Below are 12,221 nucleotides of genomic sequence, written 5' to 3' on the forward strand. Positions count from 1 at the left end.
TTCGGTGCCTCTCTTGGTTGACTCCAGGCTCCCTTCTGAGTCCTGTAGTTTCAGGTCACAGGCCCCAGACTCTCCGTTAACCCGAAGGGCGCCTGGGGATATATATATAATATAGCCTCAAACGACCCGATCCCCAGATGACCCTGGCTGGGTCCCCGTATTCATGAGCATCTTCCCGTGACTCTTCCTCTTTCGAGTAACAGCTCAGTTTTTCTCCTCTCTGAGCCTCCTCAAATCCCATTCAAGAAAAAACCTGGGCTTTCAACTAACCTGCACCCACCCCCGCCCCAGCCCGGGTCCGGAACGCCGCCTCATCCGCCGCGCGGGCGGATGCTCCGGGCCCGGGGCAGGAGGGGCGCGCGCCCCCATCCCCTGCGCGCGCCTGTTGCCATGGGAACGCACTCTGCTCCGCGACCCGAGGGGGAGGCGGGACGAGGCGCGGCGGCGGATCCAGGGGGAGACGCTATCGCAAGATGGCGTCTGCCAGGCCGCGGGATGCGGAGTGAGCGCGCCCCGCTGGGGGCTCTACGCGGCTGCTCCTGTCCCCGTCGCCGCCACCGCCGCTGCGGCGCCGCCTCTCCGCCCGCCACTGCGCCGCGGCCAAGCCCCCCGCCCAGTCTGGCAGGTACCGCCGCCCGCGCGCGCTCCGCGTAGTGCACAGATGGCAGCGACAAGTGCCCGGTCGCCGAGACCTAGCGGGTCTCTCCTATACGGGTGCGTGGGACAATAACGCGTAAATAACTTTTTCTTGCAGCGGCGCCCTGCGTCCCGGCCTGCAGCCTCCCTGCGCGCCGGCGTCCCCACCACGCCCCTCCGACTCCCGACTCTCTCCAAGGTGCGAGCGCCGCGGGCCGATGCGGTGATCTCCGGCCGGCCTGGGAGGAGCGCGTGGACTGGCGGGCGGCAGCGAGCAGTGGGCGAGCGCCTTTACAATGGCCCTGACCCTGTTTGGTAAGTGCAGCGCTTTGCCCACGCCGCCGCAGGTGGGCCGCGCCCCGGAGTTCGGGGACAGTGGCCTGGGGCGCGGGAGCCCTGCGCGGTGTCGGGCGTGGGCCGGGGCGGGAGAGTTGGGGAGCCCGGAGCGCCGGTCTTGCTCCCTCGCGCTTTTCCCATTGTTTCCTCTCCTGGCAGGGCCGATGGGCGTGTGCTCCCCTGGCCAATTCTGGGATGGGAGGCTCTGAGGTCCTGGGTGTTTTGTTAACGCAGGATTCTCTAAGATGCCAACTTGGAAGGGAAGTTGGCTGGTTGTTTCCAAACCTACGTTTGTCAGGTCGGCAAATAAAGATCCTAGAAAGTTTATTTATTGTGAACAAGATGTCTGTGCATCCCAGCCTCTCTGGAGTTGCCAAATGCATGTGTTGATTCCTGTTGGATTTGGAGGGGAATTTTTTTTTTTTTGACTCGGTGTAGTACGTTGGAAACTAGAATAAGTGGTGAACTTAGTATTTGTTAAAATTGAAAATGATTGCTCTAACATGACAGCACACAGAAGAAAGTTGATTACTGGAATTAAGTAATCTCAGGAGAATATTTTGAGTATTTCGGCAAAGAAACGTTATTTCTGTGATGTAATTACTACAACACTATTGTTTCAGTGGTAGAGATTTCAGGTTTGTTTTTTTTCCTCCTAGAGTCAGCAATGGCAGTGGGTTGGAAAAGACTGAAAAGATACATTGTTTCCTTTTACAGAAACAGATTATGGTACATATGTATTACCTTGCTCAGAAAACTCAGTACACACAGGATGTGAAAATTTAGATGATCAAAGTATTCAGTTTTTCGAAGAAACAAAGTAGGATAATATGTAACTGATAGCTATAAGGACAGTCAGTAAGTTAACTCACAATATTAAGTTTCCAGTTACGTTTTAATAATGTCATTTGATCAAGCATCACATACCACAAATGCCTTTTGATGTAAATATAGAGTGAGTTACTTTTATTTAACCATCTTATTTTATAAATTAAATTTAGACTCATAGAGGTTTGATCAAGGTCATTTGGCCCTTTTGTGGCAGAATTGAGCCTAGAACACAGTTTGCCAGTGTTCAGTCTGGGGCTGTGTTTATACTTTGTCCAAATACCCAGAATACTAGAAATGACATTTCTTATTTGGTGTTGGTCCTCATAGGGTCTTTAAAGCATGTTTTTTCTTTCTATGAAAGAAATAATAAAAATCTCACTGTTTCCCAATACATTGTATCTAATCTTTACTTAGAAGCATTTTCCTTAAGTGCATACTTTTTAAACACAGAGTTTAAAATGAGGGAAGGCTAGTCCTGGCAGAGTAGCTCAGTTGGTTAGAGCATTGTCCCGATATGCCAAAGTTATGAGTTTGATTCCTGGTCAGTGCACATATAGAATCAACCAGTGAATGCATACATAAGTGGAACAAAGAGTGATGTTTCTCTCTTTCTGTCCCTCCCTCTCTAAAATCAATCAATCAATAAAAAATTTTAAAAATGATGAAAGGCTTTAATCATAGTTAATTTCTTTTGAAGAGATGTTTATCTTTCACTGTTGGAGCTAATACATAGCAGTAAGATTTCCAAAAGTAAATTTCTCTTTAAAATTTTCTGACTAAATTTATTATCCTTCCTAAAGAGATAAGTCTGAATTTTCAAGGTTTTCAGAGGTTATGTTTACAAACTATCCATGTTTATTTTAGAATACTGACTTTCTTGATGAATAAAACAGATAAATTGAGAAGTGTGTGATAAAGCTCTTAAAAGGATCCCTAAATTGTTAAATCTTTAACTCCTGAAGTAGAGATGAGGAAAGGAAGAACGTGGAATTTGAAGGTATAAGAAACCACTCTCTCCCCTCAAAGTGAATAAAGTATCTTTACATTTTTACTTGTGAGAAAATATAATTCAGTTTACAAAATCCAATTTGGTTTAAGTTTTTAAGAACATTTCTCTGTTGTAAAGGACACCTGTGTGCAGAGGCTATTTTTTCCAGTAACGAGAGAACAGCAGCTGCTCTCAAAAGTGTGGTTGCACTCCACTCATCAATCATCTGAAATGTTAGTTAAAAATGTTGACTCTTTAGCTGAAAGACCTATAGCACCTGCCTTTCTGGGAGATGGGGTTTTTAAAGGGACTTCCCTACTATTCCTATGCACACTCGAGTTTGAGAACCATTGCATTAAAGATAAATACTGGATTTTTTCAAACTTGTCCAATTCAAAAGAGCTTTTGCATATGTTAAAGCAGTCCTCAGGGTTAGAAGAAATGGATTTTATTTTAGATATTACTATTATTTAACTAGTTGGTCTTAGTCAGAAATACCTTCTATCTCTTTATATATACTCTTAATAACCAACTTACAACAGAGGAGCAATGAAGTAATAAAATTCTGTGTGTTGGTGGTGAAGAGAAGGTAGGAACAAGAAACTTCTCAGTCATCAAAATCAGATCTCAATAGATTTCTACCTGAGCCTCCCAAAGAAACCATTGTCAGGACCCCATCTTGTGTATCTTGTGTGTATTAGTTGGTTAGGCTAGTCTGCTTGAATTGCCATAGTAAAATACAATAAACTGGTGGCTTACACAACATATATTTATTTCTCCCAGTTTGGAAGGCTGGGAAGTTCCAAGACCAAGGTACCAGCTAATTTACTTCCTGGTAAGAGCCCTCTTCCTGGCTTGCAGACGTCCATCTGTCTTCTTATAAGGGCACTAATCCTGTCATGAGGACCCCACCTTCATGATGTCTTCTAATTCTAACTACCTCCAAAGGACCATGTCCAAATATTATGACACTGGGGGGACAGAGCCTCAACATGCGAATTTGTGGGAGGGGATACAATTCAGTGCATAATAGCAGCCAGCAATAGAATCTGTGTTTTTGCTCTGTGTTTTACATGGCCACCCAGAATTTTTATTATTGTAAAGAGTGTTCTTTTTTTAGGAAGTTAGTAAAAGTTTGTTTCATTTTAAAAAATGAGAGCCTCTAAAATTACCTACTACAATTTTACATTAATGTATGCATTTAATTTTTTCACGTAAGTATGTTGTAGGACCTCAGTAAAATAATTCTCAAGTTAAACTGAAGAGTGAAGGATGTCTTCTTCACCTTTTGCGTACCATATTAATCACTTTCTTGATGCTTAAAATAATATTTTAATGCAAATTTTTGCTTTATTTCATGATAGAAAAACCAGAGCCTAATTTTTTCTGACTTTACAGTCTAATTTGGGAGTCGACAATGTGCATTTTTGAAGATTCAGGAATTTTCAAGAATTTTTATTCACTTTTCAGATGAACCTGCCCCTCAATCATCCACATAGATAGGTAATTTTAAAATCCTCATATCAGATATAATTATTCAAATGTACTTCAGAGTCTGCTCACTCACCTTGCCTATTTGTTCAACAAACATCTATAGCAGTATGCAAGAAACATGGTCCCTGTCTTAGAGTTGACATCCCAGAACTATAGTGCTTGCACCTAACTGCCTAATTCCATGTAGGCTTTGTTAGAACTTCCCAGATAGAGAAGCACCTGTTTTCTAATAATTGCCGAGCTCAAAGGAAAGTCTCAGATCATCTCATTTAGGAGTTTTTAGCTGGTGTACCTGACAGAACATGCTGATTGACCATGCCAGTAGAGTCCAAGTTGACAGAGCTGGGTGAAAAAGCATCTTGCAAAGTCATCCTTTGGCGGGGATTTCTGTCATTTATAGGTAAATGGGGCTGTGGTTTACAGCCCAGACCAGAGGCTACCAGTAACACAATTACAGTCCAGCTAGGCTGGCTGAACCCTGTGTAACTCTCTTCTCTGTGTGGGTAGAATTAGCTCTGATGTTGTCCCCACGACCCATTTCTCGTTTTCCTTTCATTACCGTATAGTTGCCATCATCACTGCTGTAGATCACTTCTCATACTTGGGTTTCACTGAAATTTCTTCTTTCCTCAGACTCTTTTACTGCCGTGGAAACCTTTCATTATGCTACTTTATTAGGCATCTCTGACTACCCTGACACATTGGCTTGTGGGCATCTTTGTAAACATCTTTTGGAGCTGTTAAATGGCAATGGTGTATTCTTTGTGATGCAGTTAGGACATTTTCTGATCTCCTATGACTGTCCTGGTGCTAAAATTTATTTTTAAAAGACAAGTCAACTGCACTTTTTCAGTATGATTTATTTCATCAAAAGCTAATTTTATAGGAAATTTCCACTTCAGTACACACTGCTGATATTTTTATTTTTCAGGAGTTGCTCTCAAAGAATGTGAGAAGGATGGTCCAGTGGTGAGAGCCCAGCTAGTTTCTTAGAATCTTTTGTTTCTTTTCAGCTTTATTAAAATCACCATTTTTATTTAAGTACTTGTCCATATTCCTTCTTTTACTAGTGCCAAAACTTAGTATTTCCATTGGGAGATTTGGTCCTACGTAAGAGAGATGAGGAATTATAGTTGCTATAACTCTGATACAGTCACCATTTCTGTACAAGGAATATTGGTGATGCAGTCTTTTGAGTCACATCTGTCCCTGCAGATTGTAATGTATTTATATTTTCCCTGCCAAGGAGGAAAGAAGGGCATGGCCACCAAGTGTGGAACAGCAAAAGCTTTATTTACTAGAGCGCTTCCTGGACAAGGTTCTCTGGTTCGCAAAATGGGCCAGAGAAGTCGCGGATTCTCCCATATGGGGGTGATTTATAGGGTCGGTAGGGTGATGGCGAGTTGATATGACGTGGCGAAATTTCATTGGCTGACAGTCGTTCTTTTTCAAAGGGCTCTGTACTGGGCTGTTTCATTTTGGCGGGCATGGGTGTGGACAGTTCCAGCCAAAGTTCCTGGGCCTGGTCCCCCACGTGACCCTCCTCCATTGCCAACTGACCTCACATTCCGACCTTTTAGGTTAGATAGGGGTGCCACTATTCGTCTGGCAACTTCCTGCTGACTAGGGGCATCGTGGGGAGGGGAGGTCGGGAGGAGGTGGCTCTGAGGGGAGTGGCGTATATGGGTGCAGGAGCATCTGTTTGACCGTGACTCGAGAAACCTTGTGGATGCGGCCTGTAAGAATTTTAAAAAGAGGAGCAAATATGAGTAATATTGTCCCAATAGAGCCCAAGCTCTACATCGATCAGGCATCCCTGATTCGACTTCCCCATGCAGTGGGACACTCCTGCTTATCAGCAGGGCTGGCAGCCTCTTTGAGACTACTCTTGAGGCGGCTATGAGGATGCTACTGTTAAATGCCACTGGAGGAAAGACACAACCGACACACAAATTAGTTGCAGTAATCACACAGGCAGTTTATTACTCACAAATCCTTTTGGCGTGCCTGGGTACAGCTTAAGGGGGCCCTGTCGGCGTGCTCCTCTCGGCTGTCTTTGGTCAGAGCTCAGAGCAGCATGGAGACAGTCCACATCAACGTTGGAGTCTGGGTGACTACTGCAGCACGGGGCCCCTCAACTTTAGTACCCTTTCTGGCCAATGCCTTCTAACAGGTGTCAATTTACAGGATTATCACCTCAAACCACCTTTTTAGGAATTCCTCGCAGGGAAACCCCTTTATTATCAATCTACTGAAATGTTTACATTAAACCACTTTTTAAGATGTTCTTATTTTCATTAATTTACAAAGTTAATGTAAATAACACCAAGCCACTTCTTATCTATGTATAACTTCACACACATACTAACTGGGCTCTGCTTGAAAGTCAGAGTCTGTTTATCACATTACAGAGTTATGGCACTAAGCCACTATATTAATTCCTATCCAATTGGCATAACTTTACTTAATTTTAATAATTATTTTTAATATCCTTTTAATTACTTTTATATATCATCCATATTTTTATATTTCTATATATTTAATTACTATAACCTTATATTACTACAACAAATATGCTGATAATTAGAAGAGGATCTAGGATAGGGGCAGCCCAGGTGAGGATGGGTGGCTGCCACCAGGAGTTAAGCGGGTTGTAGAAGGAGAGGTCCTTGCGCAGTTTCTCTTGCAGACGGTGGAGGACCCCGATGCTTTCTTCCATTGGGCCAGTCTCATTGAACAGCATGGCTCTCTGCTTTAGCTCACTCTGGCGGCAGGTTCCTGGTGGGAGGGACAGGAGCAACAGGAGAATCTGCAGGGCCCAGCCTTTTGGTGAGCCGAAGATGGGTAGGGCCCAATGGTTCTGACTGCCAGCAGTCCTGTTTGGGGGCAAGCTTGAGGCAAGAGACATGGTACCAAGGTGTTTTCCGTAGGAGTAGTCAATATTACTGTATGGAGTCCCGTCTACCCCCATAACTGAGACTCATGAGGGAACTAGAGGTCCAGAGTGTGATGGCAAAACAGAGAAGGTAGCCCAGATGTCCACAAGAAACGAGATGGACTTACCCGCTACATGCGGTATTACCCTGGGCTTGGTGAGGGTAATGGGGGTCTTTGAGTTCGGGCTGCATCAGTCGTCCATGAGGCCAGGAGTTTGAGCTATGGGCCCACCTGGCTGGCTTGGCCTCCCATTTGGGTGGCTTGACCTCCACGTAGAGGCACTGAGGATGAACCTGTTACCCAAAAGGGGCAATCACTCCACCAGTGACCAGGCTGCTTACAGTTAGGGCAGGGCTTAGTGGGTGACCTCAGGCAGGGGCACTGCTGGGACCAGTGACCCCCCTTGCCACATTTAAAGCAAGCTTCCGGTGGGGTTCCTCTTTGTGGCCTGGACTTGGGTTGGGCACCTCCTATGCCTTGCCCCTGTTGCTCTGCTGGCCTCCGGGCTGCCACAAGAGCCTGAGTTTGGAGTGTTACCTTTTGCTGCATGTGGTCCTGGTGAATAGCCTCGGCCTTTTCCTCTTGACCATTAAAAACCTTAAATGCCATGTTTATCAGGTCTCAGATAGGAGTTTGGGGGCTGAGAATAAAAGGAGGGGGGGCTGGGGAGCCTGGCAACCAGATCCAGCCAGAAATGCTGGAACCAGAGGCAGGACAGGGCCAGGCCTTCCTGCAAGAAAACTGGGGTTGGGCAGTGGGGTCAGGAGCCCTGAAAACCCACGTGAGGGCCAATGGCCGGCAGAGGAGGGTGGCCTGATGGAGGAGGGGTTTAAGAACACAGCGGAGAAGGGAGGGGCTCCTGGCCGGCGGGGGAGGGGGCTTCCTGGAGGGAAGAGACCCGAGCGGAGAGGTCCACAGAGGGACTAGAGAGGGATCTTGAGAGAGAGGTACCCCCGGGGGTAGGGCAGGAGGGGGGGAGAGGGTTAGGGGTCTGCGAAAGAGGAAAGATCAGGAGTGGAGGGTTTAGCTGAAGTTTCTCTGGCCAAAAAGGACCTGTGCTGTAGAGCAGCCAGCACAGAGATTAGGACGAGAACGCAAATGCCAGAAGCTCTGAATGTAAGGGATCTCCAACCATTTCCCAGTTTCTTGGCAATAGTTCCGCAAATCAGTAAGGGTGTTAAAATCAAAAGTCCCTTCAGGAGGCCACCTGGTCTGGTTATCCAGTGGGTATTGTGGCCAGGCTACATTGCAGAAGAAGGTTAGTTTCTTCTTTTTTAGGGAGGGATCTATCTTTGAGAGATTCCAGATAAGGCACTCCAGAAGTGTTTTTGAATCAGGTTTAGATTCCTGTGCCTCCCATGGCCGCCTTCAGTTCTCGAAGTGATCAGAGATGAGAATTGGCATCCTGCAACTCAAGCTCTGGCCACCAGATGGTTAGGTAGAGTGGATGTGTCCCGGACATCTCCATGGGCACACATGCACTCGGAACGGATAAGAGGTCCCTGACGTAGCTGCAATTATGGACAGGGAGTCTCAGCAGAAAGGACTGAGGGGAGGCTGGAGGCAGGGGACTTACTGCACCGTGTGCTGAAGTAGGTGGAAAGTCAGAGGTCCTGGGTTCTTCCTCAGAAGGGAAGAGAAGCGGTCTTGCGGACTTTGAGCTCCTCCTGGGTTTCGGCACCAGCGGGTATTTTCCCCGCTGAGGAAGAAAGAAGGGCATAGCCACCAAGTGTGGAACAGCAAAAGCTTTACTTATTAGAGCGCTTCCTGGACGAGATTCTCTGGTTCGCAAAATGGGCCAGAGAAGTCGCGCAGATTCTCCTGCGTGGGGGTGATTTAGAGGGTCGGTAGGGTGATGGTGAGTTGATATGACGTGGGGAAATTTCATTGGCTGACAGACAGTCGTTCTTTTTCAAAGGGCTCTGGGCCATTTCATTTTGGCGGGCATGGGTATGGTTCCTCATGTGGCCAAAGTTCCCGGGCCTGGTTCCCCATGTGGCCCTCCTCCATTGCCAAACGACCTCTCACAGATAACTATCCCATAAGAAGCCCAATCTTTGAAGATAAAAGATAGTAAGTGATGTGTGTAATTGTAAAAATTTGACATAATTGTCAAGGAAGTTTCTTTTACATTAGTATTTCTACCCTTACTTGTTTTAAATCGCTCTCCATAAGATGCCTTTTAGACATTTTTTTCTTAATTGTTCTCTCCATGCAACTTTAATATAATCAGAGATATCCTGTATTATCTGTTATGGACTGTATGTTAATCTACTTTATGAATAAGAAGAGTAAATTTTTTGACTCCCAGAAGTAAATTTTTGCTTCCTTGAGGGCATTCTTATCACCCATTGAGACTGTATGTTTTAACTTAAAACAATCATAAGATAATTAGGCAGAAAAATATTGTTTGGTTGTGCTTTGTATGTCATATAATAATAGTGAAGGAATGACATTAGTTACACATTTTCCATCACATTGGTTTAACTTGAGAATTAGCAGGTCACTCTCTTGAGAACAGCCATAACAAAGAGTTCCTTGTTGAGGTCGGGGTGTATGTGGCTTTTTTCAAAGTCCCTCTAGTAATAATAATACCCTTTGATGTGGGTTATTGATGTTTTCTCAATCTTATATAAAGGATCAGTAATAGCACCTTTAAAAAACGATTATTTACCTGCAATATCTAAAACTAAATGAAGTTACTGAACTTTCTGTGCAAATGCAGCGCAAGGCAAGTCCTGGAGCCTGGCATTACAACCAAATAACCAGTCAGGAGTCATTCTTACCTAGAAAGGGATCCCTATAAATTTTGATTTTTATTTATTAATACAATTCTACTATCTTTAAAAAAATAGAATAGGAAAAAAACTAGGAAAATAGGATGGTATGACCATATTTTACATTGAAAAGTCATTGCAAAAAAAAAAAAAATCATGTCTGAGAAAATAAAGTTACAAATTTACATTTCTAATTTGGTGGCCGAGGCCAGGCAGGCTCACATTGGATTCGGGCAGATGGTGGAGAAACTATGGAGCCGGAGGACGGTGGGCCATTCCTATTATTAGAGTCTCAATGGTGGACAAAAAGCAGACAGGGAAAACCGCTTTTCTCTCCCTCTCTCTCTCTCAGGACTCCCAAGCAAAACAGGTGGTGGTGGGGTGTTGCTGAATCCCTTCTCTGGCAAACAACAGCAAACACGGCCCCTCCTAATGGCAGCAGGCAGTCTGCAGTCTACAGTCTCCGCCCTGAGGGCCAGCACCTGCAGCCTTACATAGACTGTACACACGTGGTGCTGCCCTGTGCTCTGCACCAATCAGGCAGAGTACAAGTGAGCAAGCCTCACACACTTGTTTGCCCAACAGCTCCCTGTTTTTAAATATAGATTGAGTGCTTTGTGCATATACTAAAAACCACTACATTGTATATTTCAAAAGGGTAAATTTTATGGTATGTGAATTATATCTCAATATAAGCTATTACTTATGATAAGCTGTTATTAATAAAAATATTACCAGGGAGGGGGGAATATGATGACTAGAAGAAAAATTTACTTCAGTTAAACATTAAAGAAAAGAAAATCCTGTTTTTATTTTTTTAAATTTTATTTATTGATTTTAGAAAGAGAGGAAAAGAGGGAGAGATAGAGAGACAGGAACACTGGTGTGTACTGTATGTGCCCTGACCAGGGATCGAACCAGCAACCTCTGTGCTTCAGAGCGATGCTTGAATTAACTGAGCTATTAGGCCAGGGTAGGAAATACTATTTTTAAAAGAGTGGTTTCATATCCAGGAATCCTTAGGACTTTTTATGGTTTTAGAAAGTTTTTTTTTTCATTTTATTCCCTAAGCTAAGGAACAAAAGAGAAGCAAAAATTGATAGGTTACCTTTACCTGTTTTGAATTGTTTAAATTTAGAAAAGTAAGCACTGTTGGAAAGAGTTAATTTGCATGATGGAGTCCTTTGTGGGAGAGGGAGATGAGTCAGGCCAGGGCTGTGGCCAGCGCTGAGTGGCCGGCAAGGGGCCGCTCTCTGTATCGTCTCCAGCTGCGGGGCCGTTCCTTTTCCTCTCCACTTGGACCCTGTGCGTTTGGATTTCATTAGACTGTGTATTTCATGGTGTAAAGGAAGCAGAAAAAGGATGTAGTCCAAGAAGTATATCTCTGCTTTGACAAATTTTTTTGACCAAAAATGTGACATTTTAATAATACACTGAATGTGGTCCTCTTCTTTAACTGTTAAACTTTCCTGCTTTTCCCATTTCTGCCATTAGCACATATCTTCAACCTGTATAGTGTGTGTGCCTTTATATAGAACTTTGTTATTGTTTTTCAGCTTCTTAGTGGCAAGGAAATTTGTCACAGATGATTTTGGGATGTGGTGGCTTGTGCTAGGTGGGACAGGTAACAGGTGAGTGGTGTAGATATCCATTTAAGCATATGTAGACATCTGTCTGACCAAACTGTTTCCCCTGCAGGCCTTCTCTGGTGAATGAATTGCACATCATTATGTTAAAATTAAAGCATGAGTTTTAGCAAGTTATTTATAAGGAATAACATGCTAAAATAGAAACTTATCCTCAAATAGCATGAATGATTTTAAATTATGGACTGAAGGTCTTAAGGTACTGAGACAGGGTCAGTATTTTGACTCAGGGAACTACACTATAAAAAAAAGTGGCAAAAAGTATGTATTTAGAGGTTGGGGCATTAGTAAAAGGGGACCGACCGTAGGGGGTATGAAAGCACAATATAAAAGTACAGCACGTTTGGGGTTGGAGGAAGGGAAGGATGATACCATAGCGTGAGAGAAGCAAGCAGAAACAAGAAGTAGTTCTGAGTCTTTGTATGTTTTTTTCTATTTTGTGATCTACTCATCTGTTCAGTGAATTCTGGGGGCCTAGTATGTGCCAGGTATATATTAGTTCTTGTCCTCAAGAAACTTGTATTTATAGTGGATGGAGACAGCTGATAAAAAATGTATAATTTGCCAGGTGGCTTG

The 12,221-nt window shown here is 44.1% G+C and overlaps 1 protein-coding gene across 1 annotated transcript in view; it reads left to right on the top strand.

Moving 5' to 3' along the window:
- Positions 1 to 409: 409 nt before the first annotated feature.
- Positions 410 to 12,221, top strand: part of CHN1 (chimerin 1) — a 227,390-nt gene continuing 215,578 nt past the window's right edge. Inside the window, exons 1-2 of the mRNA XM_066281004.1 lie at positions 410 to 625; positions 755 to 951. Of these exons, the coding sequence (XP_066137101.1) occupies positions 933 to 951 (19 nt within the window). The 5' untranslated portion in view covers positions 410 to 625; positions 755 to 932. The remainder of the gene's footprint in view (positions 626 to 754; positions 952 to 12,221) is intronic.

Source organism: Saccopteryx bilineata, chromosome 5 (genome assembly GCF_036850765.1).
Source record: "Saccopteryx bilineata isolate mSacBil1 chromosome 5, mSacBil1_pri_phased_curated, whole genome shotgun sequence".
Classification (NCBI taxonomy): Eukaryota; Metazoa; Chordata; class Mammalia; order Chiroptera; family Emballonuridae; genus Saccopteryx; species Saccopteryx bilineata.